At 51.3% G+C, this 24500-nt stretch overlaps 2 protein-coding genes across 18 annotated transcripts in view; both read left to right on the forward strand.

Annotated features, from left to right (window-relative positions):
- The window catches only part of NDST1 (N-deacetylase and N-sulfotransferase 1), a 173266-nt gene extending 157980 nt beyond the window's left edge, over positions 1-15286 (forward strand). For all 16 annotated transcript variants that reach the window (XM_064278284.1, XM_064278250.1, XM_064278280.1 and 13 more), the window contains one exon: positions 15043-15286. In XM_064278284.1, coding sequence (XP_064134354.1) covers positions 15043-15286 — 244 coding nt within the window. The remainder of the gene's footprint in view (positions 1-15042) is intronic.
- Positions 15287-15300: 14 nt separating this feature from the next.
- Positions 15301-24500, forward strand: part of SYNPO (synaptopodin) — a 41376-nt gene continuing 32176 nt past the window's right edge. Inside the window, exon 1 of one of the 2 annotated variants that reach the window (XM_064278225.1) lies at positions 15301-15718. In XM_064278225.1, coding sequence (XP_064134295.1) covers positions 15301-15718 — 418 coding nt within the window. Of the gene's footprint in view, positions 15719-21730; positions 21795-24500 lie in introns of those variants that run through there. The other variant, XM_010591911.2, reaches the window with a different exon arrangement.

Consider the following 24500-nt stretch of genomic DNA (forward strand, 5'->3'; position numbering starts at 1 on the left):
TATTAACATAGTGAGTGAAGAGCAACATGATTTTGCCCTTTCTTGGGCTCAGGGAGGGGAAGTGACACAGAGTAAAAGGAGCAGGGCTGGGGTATCTAGTGTGTGTTGAGCCAAGTTTTCAGTGGAGAGGAGAATGAGAACCTGATGGCCTGCAAAATTAGGTTCAGCACTTTCTGCCTCCTCTTCCAGCATCTTCTCCTGCCCTCTTCCAGCACCCAACCTACCCACAGCCCCTGAGACCGTACCGTTCTATCTCCCACACCTTCCTGTCCAACATCTCACACTCTCACATTTGTTTGCCCATCCAGCCATTGCCTCAACAAGTGTGTCCTGAGCTTCCTTAATGATAGCTTTGTTTTACTGTTGACAAAACATGTTTCTCTTCCACGATTTTATTTCATTCCTTGTGGGAGGGAAGAAGGGGGAGTATCTGCTTCTTTTGATAGGCTCCAGTCCTGGCTCCATCACTTACTGAGAGTTCTTGCCAACAAGGGGCCAAACTAAAGTACATATTAGTTCCTCTGTTGGGCTTAAAATGCCAACTGCACAGGTACAGGATGTGGCATAAAACTACCAGTTGTACAGTGATGTCTTTGTGAACCACAAGCATAACAAAAGCCAGCAGGGATGTAGTTGTTGAAAGAAAAATTTTAAAAGCTAATCAGATCTTAGGTTGCATTAATAAAGTTATAACGTCCAGAATGAGGGAAGTGATGGACTTGCTGCTTTCTGGGCTGGTCTGGTTTTTCTGGAATGTTGTGATCAATTCACCTCTGAGAAACTGACAGATTGGCCTGAGGAAAGAGGAGGGTAAACAGGATGGAGAGGGGTCTCAAAAGTGCCACCTGTGTGGAAGAGCTGAAAAAACTGGTGAGGTTTAACTTGAGGGCAGGAATAGAATAAAAGGAATAGACTTGTTCTGTGTATCCTCAGAGGGAGGGAGTAAGATCAATGGGGAGGGGGAGAGATACCATGAGGGAGAGTTCGCCTCCATAGAAAGGGTGTGCGAAAGATGGACTGAGCTGCCTCTGGAGGAAGTGAGACCCTGACACTGGGAATATATGGATGGCTGAGACTGGGGGCCCAAGCACAAGGGGACTTAAGAACCAGATGGAGGCTTTAGTCCCTCCAGACTCGATATTTGAATCAGTGGCTCCTGGCTCCTGGCTCTTCCAACAGATGGCGATGAGGATGAGGGATCCTCTGGGGAGACCCAGAAATGTCCCCCAGCTCCTCTCTGCATGTTGCATGGTTTAACTCCCCACCCCCACCCTACTGCCCACCAGGGCCAGGGCACAGTTTCTTGGACATGGTAAATCCACATACTTAGCAGAGTCGGAAAACACTTTGTGAGCATCTTGTGCTCCCTTCTCCCTTTATGGAGGGGTAAGCCAAGGCAAATGAGGAGAAAGGCTTGCCTGAAGTTGGTGGGCTTGTAGAATATGGCAGATGGTAACTCTAGCTTGAACCCAGGTCTCCAACCCAGGGAGCCTACTTCCCCAATTTTCAGGTCTTTGGTCAACACATAGTTAGAGTTCCCCAATCAGAGAAACTTCCAGGCAGAATCAGTCCAATCTTTTCCATAACCCCCAGTGTTCCTCTTTTGAGATCTGTTCGACATGCATTTATTGAGCACCTTCTGTTGCTGTCATTGTTGTTTTTAGCTGCTGTTTGAGTCGGCCTCCGACTCATGATGACCCCGTGCACAATGGAATAAAACAATGCTAGTCCTGTGCCATCCCTCTGATCAGTTGTGGATTGGACCATTGTGATCCATAGGGCTTTCATTGGTTGATTTTCAGAAGTAGATTGTCAGGCCTTTCTTCCTAGTCCATCTTAGTCTGGAAGCTTTGCCAAAACCTGTTCAGCATTATGACAACACCCAGGCCTCCACTGACAAATGGGCGCTGGCTATGCATGAAGTGCACTGACCAGGGATCAAACCTGGGTCTCTTGGATGGCAGGTGAGAATTCTACCACTGAGTCATCACTGCTCCTTCTGAGCACCTCCTAGGTGCTAGGCATTACAGTAGATCCTGGGAGGTGATGACCACCACACTAGGGTAAGAGGTGACAGCTTCTTCCCACCCTGCCACCCTTCAAAGCACTTGCATTTTCTGAAATCGTCTGGCTTATTTATTCACCCACTAGTTTATTGACTGTCTTTCCTGTCCCACCTGCCCACTTCCAAGTCCAGGAGTGTGCCTTGTCACCGCTGTACTCCCGGCTCCCAGAACAGCCCTGGCTTACGGTATGTGTCCCAAAACACTTGCTCAATGAATGAATGGTGAGCAAAACTGAAGCTGTGCCAGGCCCTAACAGAACTAGAATAACGACCAATGCTTCCTGGGTCCATCCATGTGTCTGACACAGCGCCAAGTGCTTCTCTTGCACCATCTCATTAATCCTCACAATAATACCTGAGAGGCAGTGCTATCATTGGCCCCATTTTATGGATGGGGAAATTGAGGTTCAGAGAGGTTAAGGAACTCATCACAACCCTTGTTACCTCCCACCTTGTATTATAAATATGCAAGCCCCTGTCTCATGCCCTTCTGCCCACGCTAGACTCCTTGAAGGCATAAGCCATGATACTGGTCCCCAGTGGCACCTACAGGTGTTTGTTATATTCAGTCGGGTTGAATTAAAATTTGGGAAGAGCAAGAAGGGCATGATGGGGAAAGGAAAATTAGTGTAGAACACCAAGCAGGGGCAGACAGCAGCATTAGGTAGTGTTAGTGCTGGAAGCCATCTTCAAAAAAACACTCCAACGGCCCCCCCATTCTATTTTTGGACTCCCTCTAGTGACAGGGAGCTCAGCACCTATTGAAGCATGAGATAATTCAAGGAAATCACTTAGCCCAGTGCCAAATGGTCCCATGATAGTTGATATTTATTGAGTAGTTTTAAATTCACACCACAGTCACGGGAGGTAGGTACTATTATTATCTTTGTTTTACAGAGGAGGAAACTGAGGCACAGAGAGTTATATAACTTGCTCAAGGTTTCACGCTGAGAAGTTGCAGAATATAATTTGAAGCCTGGGAGTCTGGCACTAGACAGCATATCCTCCTAACCATAGAAACAATGTAAGCACATATGTAATTAAAAAATTTCCAGTAGCCACATTTAAAAAAAAGATGAAATTAATTTTAATAATACATTTATTTAACTCAAAATAGTAATATTTTGTCATTGTTGTTAGCTGCTGTTGAGTTGGACTCCGACTCATGGTGACCCCAGCACAATGAAAGAAAATACTGCCTGGTCCTTCCTCATCCCGATGGGTGGTTGGGGAATGGACCATTGTGATCCATAGGGCTTTCATTGACTGATTTTTAGAAGTAGCTTGCCAGGCCTTTCTTCCTAATCCATCTTGGTCTGGAAGTTCCACTGAAACCTATTTACCATCAGAGCAACACACAGGCTTCCACTGACAGACGGGTGGTGACTGCGCATGAGGTGCGTTGGCCCTCGGTTGAACCTGGGACTCCCACATGAAATGTAAGAATTCTACCATTGAACCACCAAGGCAATAGAGTGTGATGTTAACATGTAATGGAGACCATAGGTGGTACAAACAGGTAACACACTTGGCTGCTAACTGAAAGGTTGGAAGTTGGAGTCTACCCAGAGGCACCTTGGAAGAAAGGCCTGGTTGTCTACTTCTGAAAAGTCATCCATTGAAAACCCTGTGGAGCACAGTTCTACTCTGAGACACATGGGGTCACCATGAGTTGGAGTCAACTTGATGGCAACTGGTTTAACATGTAATAAATGTAAGAAAGTTCTTAATGAGGTATTTTACCTTTTTTTTTTGCTACTAAGTTTTTGAAATCTAGTATGTATTCTTTATTTACAGCACATCTCAATTCAAATTCACCACATTTCAAGTGCTCAGTAGCACATGTGGCTAGTGGCTACCATACTGGACAACGTATGCCTTTCAAGGTGCTTCCTGTGGTATATCCTGGGCATAGGAAGAATCTAATAAATATCAGCCACTATTACTATTTTTATCATTGGCTGTTGTTATTATTGGTTCAGGGAAAAGCTGGGTTGAGGCTCCAAGCCTTTGGCATAAACTGTGCACTGATGTCTCTGTTCTTAATCTGAGTCCTCCCAGCCAGCATCCTGAAGACTCCCAGGCTGAGTCAAGCTTCCTGCACCCTTGGCCTGTAGGTTGAGACCAGCCAGCTCTAGGAGGGGAGGGAGGGGCCAGGGCTGAGGCCTCTCTGTCTCACCGGCTGGCCAGCTGGGTACCACATGAATTGAGGCCTGTTTAGGGTTTCTAAGCCTAAGGCCCATCTGCTCTGGAGTGTGTGGGACATCCAGCCGTATCTGGCAGGGAGGGCATAAAAGCCCCTCCTTCTCTGGTTCCTGGAAGCAGCACATCCTGCCTGCTTTAGGCTAGGTTAGCCTTTAAGCAGAAATAAAAAACAATAAAAAACAAACTCTTTTTAAATATAATTTTTCTCATGGAACCCCATGAACTAAAAAATGGAGCAGGGATGAGGGGTCTGCACTCCTCCCTCTCAGCCCTCTGTGGTCCCTGGACAGTGTTTGCCAAGTGCTTGCGAAGAGGCAGGCGACATGCAGATTCCAAACTTGCTGCACACTGGAATCATGTGGGAAGCTTCAAAAAATAATGATGCCTGAGACCTACCCCCAGAGGCTGCGATCTATAATTGGTCTGGGTTGTGACCTGGGTTTTTGGCATTTTTAAAAGATCTTCAAGTGATTGTAATATGCAGACAAGATTGGGAACCGTTGTGCTAAGCCATCAGGGACATGAGCTCATTTAATCTTCACAGTAATGGTATGACATAGTGTGGTTATGATTCCTACTTTACAGATAGGAAAATGGAGGCTCATGGAGATAAAGTAACTGACCTGAGTTCAGCAGCCAGGAAGTGGGCTTTGAAGGGGGTACACTAGCCATGGTCTTAACCAGTGGCATGCTGGTAGATGGTTAACAACAAGCTCTCTAGGGAATAAAAGCCCTAATGTGTAAAGTAAGAGCTGCCAATTTCTGTGGTGTAAATACTTCTACCATGGCAGATTTCAAGCTCTACCAGAGTGAAGTCCCTGAATGCAGAGTTGGGAAGAGATGGGCACAATGAGCTCTTGAGTTACAGGGGCCAGCTCCAGCTCACCACTGGGCTGCTCTGCATGGTGATGACAGGTCCTAGTGAGTGCGAGGTACATATGGGTAGCAACTTTCTAAATTTTCAGTTAGAACCTTTCCCTAAATGAAATTTTTGAGAACCCCAACAGATATACAATAGATGAAAAGCAGTAGGCTATCAGTAGAAGCTTATAAGTTTTAATACAGAATAGCATGCTATTGTTCAAACTGGGTGTTATGGATTGACTTGTGTCCCCCCAAAAATGTGTGTCAACTTGGCTAGGCCGTGATTCCCAGTATTGTGTGGTTGTTTACCATTTTGTGATCTGATGTAATTATCCTATGTGTTATAAATCCTAACCTCTGTGATGGAAACCCTGGCGGCGTAGTAGTTAAGAGCTACAGCTGCTAACCATAAAGGTCAGCAGTTCAAATCCACCAGGCGCTCCCTGGAAACTCTATGGGGCAGTTCTCCTCTGTCCTATAAGGTCACTATAAGTCGGAATTGACTCAACAGGTTTGGTTTTTTTGGTATGATGTTAATGGGCAGGACTAGAGACAGTTATGTTAATGAGGCAGGACTCAATCTACGGGATTAGGCAGTATCTTGAGTCAATCTCTTTTGAGATATAAAAGAGAGAATCAGGCAAAAAGGAGAGGGACCTCATGCTACCAAGAAAGAAGTGCTGGGAGCAGAGGGTGTCCTTTGGACCCGGGGTCCCTGAGCTGAGAAGGTCCTAGACTACGGGGAGATTGATAACAAGGATCTTCCCCTAGAGCCAACAGAGAAAGGAAGCCTTCCTCTGGTACTGGCACCCTGAATTCAGACTTAACTAGCCTCCTAGACTGTGAGAGAAATTTCTGTTTGTTAAAGCCATCCACTTGTGTTTCTATTATAGCAGCACTAGATGACTAAGACACTGGGCTAGCCCAGCTTGATCCCTCAGGGCAGGGCAAAGGGGCACTTGTGAGTGTGGGCACTGGGTGGCAGTGAAGAGTAGCTTCCACTGGAGCCAGGCCTAGCTCTGACCCGCGCTGACTGTGTGGTCTTGAGCAAGCCCCTTCCCGTCTCTGAATCTCAGTTTTCTTGTGTGTCCAGGAGGAGACTGGACTGGATACAGGACCCCCAAAACCAAAACCAAACCCATTGCTGTCAAGTGGATTCCAACTCATAGTGACTCTACAGGACAGAGTAGAGTTGCCCCCACAGGATTTCCAAGGAGCGTATGGTGGATTTGAACTGCTGACCTCTTGGTTAGCAGCCATAGTAGCACTTAACCACTATGCCACCAGGGTTTCCCTTAACCACTACACCACTAGGGTTTCCCACGAGACCCCCAGATTGTGATTTTCCAGTCTGGCCTTGGCCCTGCCTGCAGCCTGCACACCGACCCCAGTATTTATAACCATGACTTCAGTCTCTCCAGTTCTGTTGAAGCTGGTTCCATAGCCCACATATTTATAAACCAAGCAGGGCAGAAATAGATGTGACTTGCAGGGGACTTGGCTGATTTTATGAGCAGGCTGGATTAGGTGAGTCCATTTGTAACAGGCTCAGGTCCACCAGTGTCCTGGGGGCCAAGTTCAACAGGCAATTAGGAAAGAGTCCTTGGAGACCCTGAACCCAGCTCTGTGATTGTGCAGTTGGAGGTCACTGAAGCCCAGGTGCGGAGGGACGTGGCCAAGGTCACAGAGAGCGTGGCAGAGCCTGGGCCTCACAACAACCATATGATGTCAGTATTATTCTTATCCCCAGTACTCATTGTGCATCAAGCGTTTCACACTGAGAAGACTATTTATCGATTTAATGAATTTGGAAAAAGATGTTCTCAAAGAAATAAATGCTGATTGTGGAATCATATTTTATATTAACCAAAAAACCAAACCCACTGCCATCGAATGGATTCCGACTCATGGCGACCCCATGTGCTTCAGAGTAGAACTGCGCTCCACAGGGTGTTCTTGGCTGTAATCTTTCAGAAGTAAATTGCCAGGCCCTTCTTTCGCCACACCACTGGGTGGATTCAACCCGCCAACCTTTCAATTAGTAGCTGAGAGCAAACTGTTTACACTACCCAGGGGCCTATATTTTAGACACCAAGCTAAAACCCATTGCCGTCGAGTCAATTCCAACTCATAGCGACCCTGTAGGACAGAGTAGACCTGCCCCACAGAATTTACAAGGAGCGCCAAGGCTGTAATCTTCATGGAAGTGCTTAACCACTGCACCACCGGGGCTCCTATTTTATATACAGGATTACAGAAAATAATCCCAGAGTGATAGACACGTTCACAGTGGAACGTGAGGGTTCTAAAATGGTGAACAGTTGAATAATCAGAACATCACTCTAAGAAATATATCTCTAGGGGCTTGCAGGGCTATGTTCTTGAACTTGCCACTTAATGTTGATTTTGTGTGTTTTACAATTGCATGTGAGAATTTAACACAATTGCAAATTTCAGGTACATATGCCAAACACAGACAGACAGCTGTCAAGGTTTCCCATCTTAATACCATCATCTACTCTTAGTGATACATAGCACTCCCTAGCCCCCATTCCTGCTTATTCTTTTTCCACTGACATTCGTATTTACTTATTGTCTGCCCACCCACCTAACGTGAGCTCCTTGTGGGCAGGGTTTCTTTTTCTTTTGTTCACTGTGTGCTGCCAGTGCTTAGAATAGCAGATGGCACTTAGCAGGCAGTCAGAGAATACGTGTTGAATGAACGAATAAATGAGTGGCTGAGTCTCCATTTTACAAAGAAGAAAACTGAGATTCAGTGAGATGAAGAGACTGGTCCAAAGTTACCCAGCTCTCTTCAGGCTGAACTGAGGTCTGGCTGATACTTGTTTCTCCAGAGACCACCTGGTTTGCCCAGCTTGAGGAGCTCTTGGGGGAGTCCCAGCCCCCCAACGCTACCTCTTGCCAAAGGATGCTTTCCTGATGTTCCCAGAGTCTTTCTCCTCTCCCCCAGCTTCATATCATGCCCATCCAACACTAGCCCCTCTGCCCTGGAGGTGGACAGGAATGGAGGGGAGGAGGAACGTAGGGAGGCAGGAGGAAAGGTCAGAACAGGCTGGGCAGGCAGGGAGGTCGATGGCCTAAGGCTGCTGAGGCAGGAAGGAAGAAGGCCAGGATTGGTCAGTCTGCCTTGCAGGACTGGAAGGGTGCGTAGGCAACATGGCATCACAGCTGTGCATCCCTCTGGGACTGGTCCCGCCCACTAGAAAACACCAGAACAGGGAGGATTCAGGTGCGGCTCCCACCTTGGCTGCTACCTCCCCACCAACCACACGGTCCAAGACCATTTACGCTGGGGAAACTGAGGCCCAGTGGAAGGATGTGACTCTTCCAAGAACACATAGTAAGGTAATGGCAGACATAGGGCCTTCTCACAGTCAGAGAGGCTTGGGATTCCCACTGTCGGAGCCATAGAGAAGGAACTCCCTGTCTTGGCTCCCATCCCCTTCTTGGCAGGAACGTACTCTCAGCCCAGGTTCTTGAGGACAACAGCAACTCCCTTCCCACTTGCAGGGAGAACACACTCTGGACACCATGCCTTGGCAAGTCACCACAGTGCTGTCAGGCAAGGTTGGGACTGGCAGGTGTATCCTGAGCCATCTGGGCCACTTCTGAGTTACCCCTTCCCCCAGGGTAACCCCATCTTTGTCCCTAGGCTATATATAATACTAATTCCTAGGTCACCCCCATTCATTATTTCATTTGATAAATATTTATTGAGTGTTTACTATGTGCCAAGCAATTCACCAGGCTTTGGAGACAAGCTTCTCTCTCAACCTCCCTCTACTTCTTCCATCTTGTCTTCTCTTTTGTTCATCCTTTCATTCATTCAGTAACTATTTCTATTATTCAGACAGCACAGCTTTATGGATAAGAGTGATATTTGGAGCCAGACTATCAGGGTTTGAGCCCCGGCCTAACCACTCACTAGCTGTGTGAGCTTGGCAAGTCCTGTGAGCTGTTTCCTTATCTGTAAAATGAGGATCATAATGGCACCTATCTTACAGGGTTTTGATGAGGATAACATGAGTTAATGCATGCTAAGTGTCTGAAATAGCATCTGATATAGCAAGCACTCCGTAAATACTAGCTGTTATCATTGTTATTGCTATTATGTGCCTGGCACTGTGCCAGGTGCTGAGGACATAGCCTTCAAATGCTCCTCTTGTAGGCACCCCTGCAAGCCAGCCCTCTATCAGCCTCCCACCTTCTGCTCTGGCCTTGCTGCCTCCAGTCCCAGCCCCGATTGCTGACCTCGCAACAGCTCCCTGGTCATTTGGGCTGCCCCCTCCGTCGTCTCTTCTGTCAGCAGGAGAGTCCATGCAATTGAAGCTTGTCACAATCTGGCCACCTTCCCTCCCAGCCTCATCTCCCACTACTCTTCCATGTATGGCCTGTCCTCAGCCTCTCCAAGTCCGTGTGGTTCCCCAGATTCATCCCCAAATGGTCCTGCCTTCTCGCCTTCACTTGACCTGAAGTGCCTTCTGTCTATCAGCATCCCAAACGCTTCTTGTCAAAGTCCTGCAAATCCAGCTGAAGCATCATCACCCCCAGGAAGCCCTCTTTCACTTCCCTCAGCAAAGAATCACGGGCTCCTCCTTTGAATCTGCATTGCCCCTTGTTCACAACTTTGCTTTATCCTTGAGCAATGGGGAGCCATGTAGAGTTCTTAAGCAGGTAAGTGACACATCCAGAGCTGCATTTGAAATGAATGGATCAGAACCTACATAGGATGGAGACAGGGAGACTGCAAGTGCGAGGTCAGGTAGGGAGACTCCTGGGGCAGAAGGACCTTCGGAGGAATGACCGTCTAGTCTTTCTAGGGCTGCCTCCTCCCTCAGGCTCTGTCAGTCCACGGAATCACATCCTGTGCGTCTCCAGCATAGGTCAGTAATCAGTGACAGAGTCAAAACAAGGACCCCCTGCCTTGACCCTGGTTCGGGGCACCTGCTTAAGCCCTGACGCTCACTCCCTTTTACCTTCCTCCCAGGCCAAAAGTCAGGCAGGCTCTTTTGGGGCACTGCAGACAATGGGGACTCAGGTTGCCTGGGGAAGACTGGACCGTGCTGTGTACCAGGCACTCAGGGCCAGAAGGCCAGGCTCACCTAGCACTCCCAGACTCCAGCTGACAGCCAACACACAGCAGTACTCTCATTACCTGCCAAAAGATAAATGAGCCTGTGTTTTCTCAACGAATCCCTGCAACAGCCCTGCGAAGCAGGTACTGTTTTAACCCCTGTTTTGCAGACAGGGAAAGTGAAGCTCAGAAAGATGGAGACTTGCCCAGAATCAGGCAGCCACTGAGTGGTGGAGCCAGAATTGAAGCCAAGATGCTGTTCTAAAGCCAGTGCCCTTCCCCCTCCACAGAGGGAATTGCAGAAGGGATTTCAGGGTCCCAAGGCTACCTCCTCCAGGGCCACCTATCTCAGAGCCCACAACAGGAGGCCCCTGCATGGACGGGGACTGTGAACATCTGATGCCAGCAGATGGGTTCAGATCGGCCTCCAGGCCTGCAGGGGGCCAGGGGGAGGGGCCAGGGGATGCTGGCCCCTCTAGGGGATCAGGGATTATTTGAGGAGCTGGAGGGGAAGTGTCTGGGTGCCTGGGTGCCTCTAACTCTGTCCAGCCCTGGATGAGTCCTTCCCGTCTCTGGGCTCAGAGTTTCCCTCTGAGATGAGGGCACTGGGTTGGGTGGACTCCACCGGACTTGCTGAAATTCAGGTGCTCTGGAGCCTTGTGGCCAGAAGAGGAATAGTGACTTGGGGCAGATGGAATGAGAGCTTCTTAGGAGCCCCAGCCCATTTCTGCTGAGGTTGAAGGAGTCTCTTTCCTGGCCACCTTGGAGATCTGCCCACACAGACAGCTCAGGGGTCCCTGCAGTCGGAGTCTGTGGCAACAGAGAGCGGCGTAGAGCCCAGGGCCCAGCAGCCTTGACTCACATTCTGGTCTGCACCATGTCACTTTGTCACTCTGAACATGGTACTTTCCTTCTTGGCACCTCAGTTTCCTTGTCTGTAAACTGCGCTCTCACGCCTACCCTCACAGGAACATTAGGGCAAGAGCTTGGGTCAACATATAGCAGATACTCAGAAGTCACAGCTGCCATTACTGTTACAGGTCCCTGTCCCCATGGCTCCCGGGGCGGGGGTATTCCAGACCCACTTGCACGCTGCCTGCCCAAGCCCCCTAGCTGGGCTGGGACTCAGATAGTGACTCCTGGGGAAGGATCCTTGAATTGGAGCACTCCTGCCAACCCCTCCCTCCTGGCTTGGCAGCCTGAAGACAACGCCGGCCAAAAATATTTGTGTGGGTGGCGGAAAGTTAACTTTTCCGCCTCTCTCTTCTTTCCTGGAAACCGTGGCCACCGTCAAATACAGCAAAACAGAAGCAGGAATAGAGGGAAGCGAGGCCCCTGCAGAGAGTCAGAGGGAGCCCTGCTCCCTCCCAACGCCCACTCCTTCTGCCTCCTGCCATCTGGCTCCATGGTGGGTGCCGGGTGCAGGGTGGGGGGTGGCTCCAGTGCTTAGTATCTTCAATGACAGAGGTGGATGGACCCTCCCACACCATCTGGCTCAACCCCCCATTGTGTCCTTGGGGAAACTTACTCCAGAAGACAGAAGGCACCTGCCCAAAGCCACACAGCCAGTTAGGGCCAGACAGGTCTCCACGGAATTCTAGGGCCCTTCCTGAGAGTCTAAGGCTCTTTGAAACTCTAATGGTAGGAATGTCAGGCAGCAGCTGGTGAGTGAGGAAGACTGGAGAGGGATGAAGGCCTGTCTCTTCTGTGCTTCTGTGTCCACCACAGGGTGTTAGAGCTAGATTTAAATCCCAGCCTTGTTGTTTACTCACTATGTGACTTAGGCAAGAATTCACTTCACCTATCTGAGCCTCAATTTTCTCATCTCTGAAATGGGATAATAATAATGCCCAGCTCATACCATGTGTTTGGGAGCCCCTGAGTGATGCAAATGGTTAAGCATTTGGTTAGAAGTTCACATCCTCCCAGAGGAACCTCAGAAGAAAGGCCTGGAGATCTACTTCCGAAAAACCAGCCATTGAGAACCCTATGGAGCACAGTTCTACTCTGACACACATGGGGTCACCATGAGTCAGAATCCACTCAACAGCAACTGGTTTAAGTTCCCCAGGGGCACAAATTGTTTCTCAGCTACTAACCAAAAGGTTGGAGATTTGGATCCACCCGCTGGTGCCACAGAAGAAAGACCTGGTGATCTATTTCCGTAAGATTAAACAAACAAACAGAAAAAGAGTAGATTTTAACCACTGAAAACCCTGTGGAGTCCAGTTCTACTCTGACACACATGGGGTCGCCCTGAGTCAGAGTCAGCGGTGATGGGTTTAATACGTGTTCAATATTGTGAGCTCCTGTTCTTCCTCTTGACAGAAGGTTGGCTTCTTTTTCCTGATTTCCCTGCCACTGAGGCTGTTCTAACAGGTGCCCAGTTATCTTTCGGATCCTGAGGCTTGTTTGTCTTTCTCCCGGTTGGCTCGGGTTTGCCCTGGGGCCTGACAGTGCATTTATCTCTGCTGTCTTCCTACCAGAGTCTCCTGGTGCAGCTTGGCCCAGAAGCCATGGCCCCAGCCTACTGGGGGGTGGGGTGCCTGACCCTTCCTGGGGGCGGAGTGTTTCCTCCAGGCCGAGGTGCCACAGCCGCTGAGGTTAGCCCAGGCCCTGCCACTGGTGTCCACAGGCTTTCATAATTCACTGGATTCTCACTGCCCCTGGGCAGCCAGTGTCAGGGGTGGGGGGACGGTGGGGGGAGAATCTTTCTCCCTGTTTTGCAATAGGATAGGTGAAATTTAAAGGAGTAGAGTGACTTGCCTGAGTTCACAGAGCTAAATGGTGGCAGAACTGAGCCTTTAACCAAGATCTATTCATTCCAAGGTTTTCTCTCAAATGTAATAGGCCATTGGCCCTGTCTTAGGGTCTCTCTGCCAATCCTGGGACATCCCACCCACCTCCACGCTATACCTCCACAGGTAATTTCCAAACCTTTGTCCCCAGCCTGGAACCCTCCCTATTCTCCAGGCCCCCAAGTGGAACTGCCCGCTGCTCATCTCTCCCCAGAAATCCAAAATCTAACTCTCCTCCTCTGAACACCTGCTTTTTCTCACTTATTCCTGATCTCTATTAACGAAATCACTGTCAGCAGAGCTGGGAACCTGGACTGCATCCTAAACTCCTCCCTCTTCCTCTGTACCCACTCTCCATCTGCCTCCAAGCCCTGCCAACTCTACCACCCAGCATCTCTCCCATCCAGCCCCCCTTCGCCACCCCTTAGAGGAGGCTTCCATTCCCTCTTCTGGGTGTTCATCCTTGTTAGCACTCAAAAGCAATCGTACTATTATTGTTGTTGTTGTCATTCACAGCTCCCTCCCCCCGCCACCGCCCCCCCCCGCCCCCACCCCAGATTTTAAGGCTTCAGGAGCCAGGGCACTGTGTGGATTTTATCCCCTACTGTCTGCACAGGACCTTTGATAGTGTCTGAAATATAATAGGAGCTCAAGAAATTTTTGTGAGATGAATGAATAGCCAACATGTATTGAGTTATGTCTCGGGCGCTGTGCTAAATCTTCTGCATTCATTTTCTCACTTAATCCTCAATGTATCACTAAGTCAGAGATATTGTTGTGGTTATTAGTTGCTGTTGAGTCAGCTCTGACTCACGGAGACCTCGTGTACAATAGAACATAATGTTGCCTGGTCCTACACCAGTCTCACGATCGTGGTATGCTCAAGTCCATTGTTATGGCCGCTGTGTATTCGGAGTGACTTCCAACCGAGGAGGCTCATCTTCTAGCACTGTATTAGACAATACTCTGTCGTGATCCCCAGGGTTTTCATTGGCTGATTTTCTAACGTAGATCACCAGACCTTTCTTCCTTGTCTGGAAGCTCTGCTAAAGCCTGCCTATAATGGGTGACCCAGCTGGTATTTGAAATACCAGCGGCATAGCTTCCAGTATCATAGCAACATGCAAACCGCCGCAGTACAACAAACTGACAGACGGGTGGTAGAGTCAGAGAGATTACAATCCTCATCTTATAGAGGGGGAAGCTGAGGTTCAGAGGGGTCATGTGATTTGCTGACCATCACACTGGTGGCAGAGCTGGGATTATAACACAAATCCTGGGCACAGAAGCACATCACTGCACTGGCTCATCTTGCTGCTTTAGCCTCCTTGGGGGGCCCAGCCTCCAGTCTTGCGTCCTCTGCCCCACTGTTCCTGTATTTCCCAAAATGGAGCATGTGCCTCTGGTGGCATGTGGGAGAATTCACTCTAGGTGCTTTCCGGATAAGAATTTTTAAATAACTAGCTATTTATTTAATGTGCATTGAGGAAAAAATGACTTAGAGCAACATACTTGTGGTTTTCCTACAATTATTGCTTAAGTCGCAAGTAACAAAGGCAAGTTATTTAAAGTTAGTTTAAGGAAACGTGTTAAATAAATAAAGCTTCAGGTGGCATAAGGATATGGCAAAAATCTGGGATGGCTAATGACTGAAGCTTGGTAAACACTTTCCGGTGGATGTAAGGGACCTGCACCCCAAGTTCTCAGGGCTACCCCAAGATGAACCAAAAACCAGTTGCCATCAAGTGACTCCACTCATGATGACCCCATGTGTGTCAGAGTAGACCTGTGCTCCACAGGGTTTTCAATGGCTGACTTTTTGAAAATAGATCACCAGGTCTACCTTCTTCTGTGGTGCCTCTGGGTGGACTCGAACCCCCAAGCTTTTGGTTAGCAGCCAAGCATGTTAACCATTTGCACCACCCAGGGACTCCCCAAGATGAACAGTTCTTAGAAATTCAGCTGGGAACACCCAGTGAGCTGTCTCACCTGCCGTTTCTTTCCTCCCCGTGCAGACAGATCACCTCAGAGGGGGCCTCACAGACCAGACACGGGACAAGAAGGAGGGCTCTGGGCTCTACCACCACACCCAGCCCTGGAAGGACTTTTCTTTCCTGCCAGCCTGACCTCGCCCCAGCTCTGTGTTGGCCAAGGAAGGTGAAGCTGTGGCGAGCTGAGGAGGCCCTCAAGGAGTGGAGACCAGGGGTCACACAAGCAGCCCCAGCCGAGGCCCAGCAGCCAGCTTCTCTGCACTGCTGAGAACAGACAGCACCATGCTGGGCCCCCACCTCCCACCACCACCTGCTGGGCTCAATGAAGAGGGTCCCACTCCCTGCACCTTTGGGATCCCGGATGGGAGCTACAGGTGTCTGGCCCTGGAGACCGAGGAGAGTGGCGGTGAAGAGGGCCTTCAGGGAGAGGTAGGGCTCACGGACCTGGAGGAGGACGGGGTGGCCAGCAGGAGTGGGGACAAATCGGCCTGCAGAACCACCCAAGGGGCACTACAGCTGCCCAGAGCTCTGGGCACTCAGCCACCAAGCTGCTCCAGGGAGGCACGAGGTGGGTCCCAGCATGATGACAGGGCCAACCAGGACTGGGATGCAGCAAAGGCCCAGCAGGTGATGGCAGCCAGCCCCAGCCCCAGCCCCAGCCCCAGCCCCAGCCCTGGCCCCAGGGTGGCCCAGAAACCAGGTAAGCTTGCATTGCTTCTCTCCTGGTCCTTCATGCAGGGCTCCTAACCATATTTTCTCAAGATACAGAACAATCCCACACACAGCCCCATGGGCTGCCCAGATTAACAGCTGTGGAGAGATAGGGGAGGCTGTGCGTTACTTCAGTCTGGCGGTGCCACATCTAACCCCACTCTTTTCTCTGCCAAAGAGGACACATGAGGAGGCAGTGAGAGAAAGCCACATTATCAGGCTTGGTTCAAAAAAAGTACATCTCTCGCTCTCGTCTGCCCTTTAATCACAGTGTTAACAAGTGACTGTGGAGTGATGAGGCAGAACTCCCTCGTGGACGCACTGAGCGCCAGCTATGTGCTGGCTGCTGGGGAGGCAGCTCTGAACAAAACAGATGTGCTCACTGCCCCCTGGAGCTGCCGAGGCAGAGACTGAAGCCTCTTCTCTAATCTAGCTTATTCTAATCACAAGTGAGGAAACAGGCCCTGAGTGAGGGAGAGACTGCTTGAGGTCACTGGGGGTGTCAGTGGCTGAGGCGGGTCCACATTCTTCACCTGGGCCTCTTTCTTCCCTCAGTTAGAAGTGGCGAAAAGAAGCCCTGGTAGTGCACTGGTTAAGCACTTGGCTGCTAACCGAAAGGTTGGTGTTTTGAACCCACCCAGATGCTCCATGGAGAAAGACCTGGCAATCTGCTCTTATAAAGATTAAATGAAAAAAGCAAACCAAACCTGTTGCCATCAAATCAATTCTGATTCATAGCGACCCTATAGGACAGAGTAGAACTGCCCCATAGGGTTTCCAAGGAGCGGCTGGTGGATTTGAACTGTCGATCTTTTGGTTAGCAGTCAAGCTCTTAACCACTGAGCCACCATGGCTTCCTTGTAAAGACTACAGCCTAGGAAACCCTATGGGGGCAGTTCTACTCTGTCACATGGGATTGCTCTGAGTCGGAATCAGCTTGACGGTACACAGAGGTGACAAAAGTAGGGTCACCTGGGCTGCAGTGAGGCTCCAAGGACAACAGGTCAGAAAAGCTCGGTGTGCTCTGCATGGAAGGAAGGAATGATGATTGCTCTCCTGCAGGCGACTGGAGTCCTCAAAGCAGGGCGGGGACAGGGAAATCCACACTGAAATCACCTCCAGGGGCCAGGCCCATGGAAACGCTGAAGTGGGTCCAGATGGGGAGGACGTGAGCCGGGCCATGCTCAGCTCAGGCGGGAGCCACTGCCAGCAGATGCCGGGGGCCGCAGCGTGTGGGGGGAACACAGACCTGGGAGGGCTCGTGCGTCAGGAAGCTGAAGGAACACTTCATTTCTCTGCGGGCGTTGCTGACGCCCTGGCTGGCGTGGCACCAGCCGTCCCACTCACCACTCTTCTGTCTGAAATAATTCTCTCTAGGCTCTGACCACCACCACCACCACCAACCGCCCCCAGCCCCAATGGCTACCAAATCACCCCTGGGGCCTGGGTCACACAGGGCAGGAGCGTGGGGAGGGCCTTCAATTGATCTGGGGCAGGTAGATGGAGCCTTGTGGGGGCCCAGAGAGGGCCCAGTAGCCTTGAACTTGGAGGTGGGACCTCACACCAGGGTAAGCTAAAATTCAGATCCCCTAGAGCTGGAAGTCTCCAGGACTTGCTCCCTGCCCTTTCATGGACCATGGCTGGAGGTTAGGACACCTGAGTGCAGACTCTGGCTTTGACTGCCTGCTACCAAACCCTACGCAAAACTCTTCCTCTTAGTGAGATTCAGTTTCTTCATCTGTGAAACTAAAATAAAAATATGGGCCCTACCTACCTCACAGAGCTGATATGAGATTGAAATGGTCTTAGGTACGGCAGTGTTTTGGAAATTTTAGAATAATCTAGATAGGCAAACGAGGGATGTTGATACTAATTAAAATTATCATCAGCTCAACTGTACAACAGCTACTATTTGTTAAGCCCTTATGTGCTAAGCCTCCTGTGCTTTACATGTACCGTTTAATTTAATCTCATCACAGTCCCCATGAGGGGCATACTGTTACTATCTCCATTATACAGATGAGAAGATCGAGGCTCCGAGAATATAAATGGCCTGTCCAAGACATATCACTAGCAAGCTGCTAAGCCACGATTCAACCACAGTTTTCTGAATATGGGGCTTGCACTCATAGTCACCACTTTACTCTGGAATTGTAAGGGAAAAGTGTTGTTTGTGGATACTTGGGAGTGGAAGAGACCGTGAGTGGAGGAGGTGAAGAAAGGGCTTCCTTTTTTGGTCCCTGTTGGCATTATACACTAGGCTAGGTCATTTTGTTAATATCTCATTCTCACTATCTTACTACAGTCTTTCAAAAACGCAGGCATTATTCTCCCCGTTTTACAGACAAGGTAATTGAGGCTTAGAGACTTAAGTTGCTTTGCCTAAGGTCACACAGGCAATGTTGGAGCTGCAACTATGATCGTTTTTCTGCTGTTCTCACAGTCTGGATCATTCCTCTTTTTAATGTCCAGCCAGATGGTCACCCAGTTCTGGCCTGAACATTTCTAGGGAGAGAGCAGGCAGGAATGATCTCAGGAGGCTGGAAGGGGCACGGAAGACTTCTTGGAGGTGGAGACAGGAAGGAAGCTGGGTCTTGCCAGAGAGGAGAAATCCAGGTGGTCTTGAGTCAGAGCCCACATTGGCCTTTCTGCTCCCTCGGGAAAGGGAGTGGCCAAAGTCCCTTCTCTTTGCCCAGAGATCTGGAGGGAAGAGGCCTATGGAGCTGCCAGGTTATTAGTGGATTAGAGCTTCCTTTTAAAGCTTCCCCCATTACCGCCAGAGGATTATAAGCACCTTCAGACAATTACACCCGTCCTTCCGCAATTATACCTGCCTCTCCAGAGTGCTCCCTGGCAGTTTTAAAGATGAGCCACATCTTCTGCTCTGAGCACTGTGGAGGCCTTCGTTTTTCAGGGGGAAGGTCATGGGCATTTTGTTCTAAGGCCTGAGTACCAGCTGGCGAGGGCAGAAGGGGGTCCTTGGCAGGCTGGAGGGGTAGAGGTATGGAGAGGTGAAGTGAGCAGCAGCCTGCAACTCAAGTTTCCTGCCATCAGCTGCAGCCCACTGGGAGCAGGCATGTGGGAAGGCAATTGTAATAGAGGGCTCGTGACCAGGCTCATGACAGTACTAGCCAGCCCATAGCTCACAAAGAGAGTCCCATACTACAGCAATCCTCTCTCCACAAAGTCTCAGCTGGTCATAAGTGGTAGGGCTCCTTGAGATCATTGGGCAGATTGAGACTCCGAAGGCCAGAGACAGCCAGTTTTTCTACCTCACTGTTCAGCTGCCAGGCACTGTTTTGTATGGAATACTCCATTTCATCCTCTATGAAACTATGAAGATCGTATGAACCTGTGAAGTTCATATTTTCTTCACCTTTGCTTTACAAACGAGGAAGCTAAGGCATAAGGAGTTTATGTGACTTGTCAAAGGGTTAGGGCTTGTAGGTGGAGGAGCGGAGATTTGAACCCTGGGCCATCTGAGCCCATACTCTTAACCACCCTCTGTGGTGCCTTGTTTCCATGGAGATGAGGCAGCCGGCTGTGTTCTTCCACCCACCTGGGGCTGGAAAAAGGTTGTTCAGACTCTGTGGGATTATGGAGGATTCTGCCAGCCTCACTGATTGCCCCTAAAATGCACTCGGGGAGACCTGGGACCCACTGCGGACCCAGCCTCTCCTTGGCCAGGCAGATTTAGGGGAGCTGCTTTTCCTCCTCTCTAGGCCATTGGTTACTGGGGACGGGAGGACCTGGAGGATCAGGAGTCTTTCCAACTCTAGCAGACACTGTTTCAAGCCTCTGGGGTGGGGATGGGGCTTGGATCTGGGTTGTCAGATGAGCCTACCCCAGCCATGTCTGTCTTGTTGAGGCAGTGGAACACATGCCCATAAGAGCTGACAGTGGTCACTGAGCCAAGGACAAAGCAAAGCCCTGCTCCTCCGGCCTGTGGGTGTGAGGGCAACAGAGCAGGAGGCTGGGCAGGAAGCCCCCCAGTCTACCTCCCATTCCCCCATATTACAGTGAGCTTAACAGGAGTGTGATGGTGTAGGAGAACTGCTCACAGGTTCACATATACCTCACATGTATGCTCATGAACATACACACTTTCACAAACACATAAACACTCATGTATACACACACGGTATAATACACCATGTTCTTAGACAAATGCTGACATGTGTATACACTCACATTTGCACACATGTGCACTCATACAACCATGCGTGGGGAATACACTAGCATACTCCCCCGCAGCCCCCCCTCACCCATGCACACCTAACATTCATGTGTGGACGCATGCCTCACACTTGCATACATAGCTACCCTCTCACCTGAAAACAGACAAGCAGACATGTGCACACTTCCATGGAAACACATCTCCTCCCATAGATATACAGGTTAAAACATGGTCTTGTTTCCATTTTCGTTTGCTCACACACCTACATCTGAAATCTCTCTTGCAGGCATGTATCCTCTCCTACAGGCATATCCACTGTCACACACCTACGTACAGATTGAACGACTTTCTCTCCTTCTTCCTTTTTCCCATCTCTTTCTCTTTCATACCCACCCACGCAGTAATCCCAGCCTTTCTCTCTCTCTCACCCACACAGTTTGTTTCCTGGTTTCCCACAGACCAGCTGCAGCCACTTTCCCAGCACACGCACTCACAGGGTAGTTGACACCCTGCCCGATGCTAGTACCCAGTCCCCCCTCCCTAACTCCAGTGCTGACCTATGGCTGCCTCAGGACAAGAACAGCCACAGGGGCAGGGTCGCAGAGTTGGAAGAAAGCTCTGCAGCCTGAGGTGAGGCATTCTGGCATTCTGGTGTGTGTATTCTGGGAGGGCTTGTCCCCTCTGTCACCTGACCTCCCACACTCTGAGCCAGCAGGGGATGTCCTGAACCCCGGCCACCTGCAAGCTCTGCATTTCACAGAACCTCGGGTGGGGTGGGCTTATAACTTCCTTTAGCAGAAATCTAAACACAGAGCCATGATACATAAGACAGATGAAAGTGGAACTGCCCTGGTGGAAGGGGTGGGGTACTTGGAACCCAGGGAAACTTCGGTGAAAACCCGGGCCACCATTTTTCCAAATGTGATTCTGCTTCAAAATCGTTGGGGGTGTGGAGGGTGCTAGCTATCACTCCTGTTTCCAAGCCTCCCCCAGCCTCCGGACTGGGAGGGAGGCTGGAATCTGGACTTTTAACTGCATCCCCTATGATTCTGATGCACACTGACCCCTGCCGTGGGGCTTCACTGAGCCCAGTTGGAATTTCATTTGGTACAATGTACAGATGGGGAACTGGCGGCCAAAGGAGCCACAGGCATCCCTGCCCTTGTTGCTGGCCCCCTAGTTAAGTCGGGGGGTGTCAACAGGCTGGGGATACTTTGCTAAGCCCCACCAATGGAAACAGTTACTCTAGTTACTGGGGGTGAGAAAAAAGGGGAGATTCGCCTGGGGAGGTTTGATGACAGTCAATGACCTGCATCTGGATCTGACAGAAAACTGCAGAGGACGTGTCAGTTATGGGGTCAAAATCACAAAGACAGATCTAAAAGCGGTTAACGGGAGTGACAGAGAAACGAAGAGGAGACACGAGCCGGGAAAAAAAAAAATTAGGACAGACAGATGGACAGAAAGATACAGAAGGTGATGAGGAAACGGAGAGGTAGATACCCAGGCAGCAGGGACTGAGGCACAACGAAAGGAAAGAGGGAGGGGGAACAGGCCTTGAGACGGCGGCTGAGCCGCGGGGTGGGAGTCGCACCCCCGGGCTGGGCGGGGCGCACGGGGTGGGGCGGCGCTAGGGCCCTGGGGAGCGGGAGGCAGGAGCGCGGCTTGCTGCCCGCCCTGCGCTCCCGGCTCCCGGTCCCGGAGCAGCCGGCTAGGCTGTGGCGGCGGCGGCGGCGAGGAGGGGGCTCGGGCGCCGAGGGGGCGCCGGGGGAGGGGTGGGGGTCGCGGGGCTCGCGGGGCTCGCGGGGCGGGGCGCACTGACCGACGAGGCCAGGTGCGCGGAGGCGGTGGCGACCAGGAGTGGGAGGACCGCGCGCGGCGGCTGGAGGTGAGTGAGGGGCGCGGGCCGGCTGGGTGCCAGCGCCTGGCGAGCCTCGCCCCTTCCCACCTGCGCTGTCCCCGGCGCTGCCCGGGAGAAGTGGCGCATCTGGGCTCCGGCCCCCGCACACGGGGTGACCTTGGCCATGTCGCTTCTACACTTCGGGTCTCAGTTTCCCCATCTGTACAGTGGAGGAGGGGGTGCTGGAGGCGTCTCGAAGCTCTCGAGCAGCTCAGGAGCCCCTACGCCTGGAAGCAGCACCCCGGGGCTGCGTGAAGGCTCCAGCCCTCGCGCCCCTTCCCGCCCCCGAAGTCGGTGGCCGGGGGCAGCCCCCGGCTCATGGGTGGGCATTAGCCCGCGCTCTGCGCACCCCAGCTAGCTCTGGAAACGGTCGCAGGGGCTGGACCCAGGAACACGGCGAGTTGGGCTCTGCCCGGGGTTGACCAACATGGGCGCCTGTGGGGCAGCGGCAACAGCGTACGCCGGGCCGGGCCGAGTCCCCCTTCCCCGCGGGCGGGGCGACTGGGCGCCTCGGTCTGGCTATGCGGGCGGGGCAAGTGGGACGGCCAAACCGTCACGCCGCGGGGAGTACCTGGCCCAAGCCCCACCTGGGGAAACTGAGGCCCCTCCTGAACGCCTGCAGGGAGAAGGGGGTCGCTGTTCTTAGCGCTCCACATCAATTTCTCACAACACCCCTGTTACCCCGTTCGCCAAGGAGGGAACTGAGGTCCTAGAGCTGAAATTAGCAGCCCAGGTAGCCAGTGAAGGGCGTGGCTCCTTCCTAACCGGTGCACTGTGGAATCAGGAGTTCCATCCTGGGGCCCTAGCACGACGTTTGTGAGGAGCCTGGGGAAAAAAACGTCTCCTTTGCTCCCCCATCCTCACCCCAACTTATGGGTTTATACTTAATGGGGGCTGGGACCCTTTGTGTTCTATGTGTAGGTTGTCTAGAAGAGGTGGAGCTGAGGGGGAAGTAGCAAGGGCCCCATCCCCCCACTCTATCCTATCCTGAGTGGCAGGTGGCACTAGACTAAACCAACTTGCTGTGTGCCTTTGGGCAAGCCCTTTGCCCTCTCTGGGTCCCAGTAAGAGGGTTGGCAGGGTGGCTTCTCTGGGGGCAACTGCATTAGGGAAAGCTGCACTGGTGGTGGCTGTAGGTGCAATTGGAGGGTGCCTCAACCCCATCACTTTGGAAGGTGGAGGATAAGGTCGGATTCGGATCTTGGGCACTAGGGTGCACTGGGGCCAGGGACTGGAAGCCTTGCTGGTGTCAGCCTGCCCTGTCACCAACCCTAGTCTTGGCTCCTATCCCATGTTGAGGGGCAGAGCCACAAATGGCAACTGATGTCCTCTTCACTCTAGTATTTCCTACTTTACCTCCCAAGAGAGTTGAAGATACCTGGTTTGCTTGGGGAGGGGGGTCCCCTGCCTCTGTCTCCTTATGAGATCTTGGATTAGTCCCTCCCTCTCCCTGATCCTCAGTTTCCCCATCTGTACAATGAGAGGAGTAGATTAGCCTCAGTCTAGTGGGCCGTTTACAGAACCTCTCTCAGGCAAATTGTTGGCTGCTGTGCCACCCTTGCTCCTGACCCCCAGTTTTCTGTAAGTCAGCTTCCCACCCCCACCCTACTATTTCCTAAGTCAAGCTGCAATTGGAATCAGCATTTACATGATGAAAACAAGACTTTTAACTCCTTCCTTCCCCTGTCTGCTTGCCCTTCTCCACTTTCCTTCCCTAAGGTCTAAAAATAAATAAACCAAAAAACCTTTGATAGTCAGGTGCCTGGTACCTGTCTGATCCCTAGGCTCTTCAGCCAACATTTTATCCAATGCCCCCATTTGAGAGTTGGGGAGACTGAGGCCGGGTAGGGGAAGAGATTGCCCAGGGTGTTTCTGTGCATATCAGGCTGCAGAAAGCCCTTTCCCCGGGGAAAAGCAGCCTCTTGACAAGAGGCAGGAGCACAGGTGGCAGTGGAGCATCTGGAGAGATGGAGGAGCCTTCTCTCCAGCCCCTCTCCACCTTCTGGCCTGCCCATCTCCGTGATTGGCATCTGTCTCCCTGAGCTCACTTCGAAGATCTGGGAGGTGGGGCCGGGCAGGGGTCAGCATCCTCCCTCCCAGGTTCCCTCCACCTGCCAGTGCTGCCCTCCCACAAGACTGGACGCACCTCTGGCCTTGGGGCCTGGCCTGGGAGGCACATTTTCCTTCAGGGTAGCTTCCAGACATGAGCTCATCAGAGTTACTGATGCCAGGAAGGGAGGGACTGAGGGAAAAGCAGGCAGGGCTGCCCAGATTGGGGCACCGCACCCCTTGGGAAGTGGAGGAGGTGCTGCTGGTGAGGACCTGCAGGTTCTGGGCCCATCACAGTAAGGGGTGGGGTGGGGGTACGATAGGCCAGCAGAAGGTTAACCAGGGGCAGGGGGCAGGCCAAGTGCCCTGGGCTGCAGGGCAGGGACTGGGCCCTAGGCCCACCTCTGCCATTCACTTGCTGTGTGACATTGAGTGAATTCCTTACCCTTTATGGATCTCAGTGTCCCTGGCTGGCAGTGGGGGATGGGAATGGGGTAGTTCTTAGGCACTGGGGTTTCAGTGATGAACCAGACAGGTCCCTGCCCTCAAGAAGCTTACATTTTAATTGGGGAGCTAGACAGAACAGAAGCAAATAAATGAGGAAGATAATTTCAGAGAGATAAAAATGGTTGGAAAATATATATA

Source organism: Loxodonta africana, chromosome 2, assembly GCF_030014295.1.
Source record: "Loxodonta africana isolate mLoxAfr1 chromosome 2, mLoxAfr1.hap2, whole genome shotgun sequence".
NCBI lineage: Eukaryota > Metazoa > Chordata > Mammalia > Proboscidea > Elephantidae > Loxodonta > Loxodonta africana.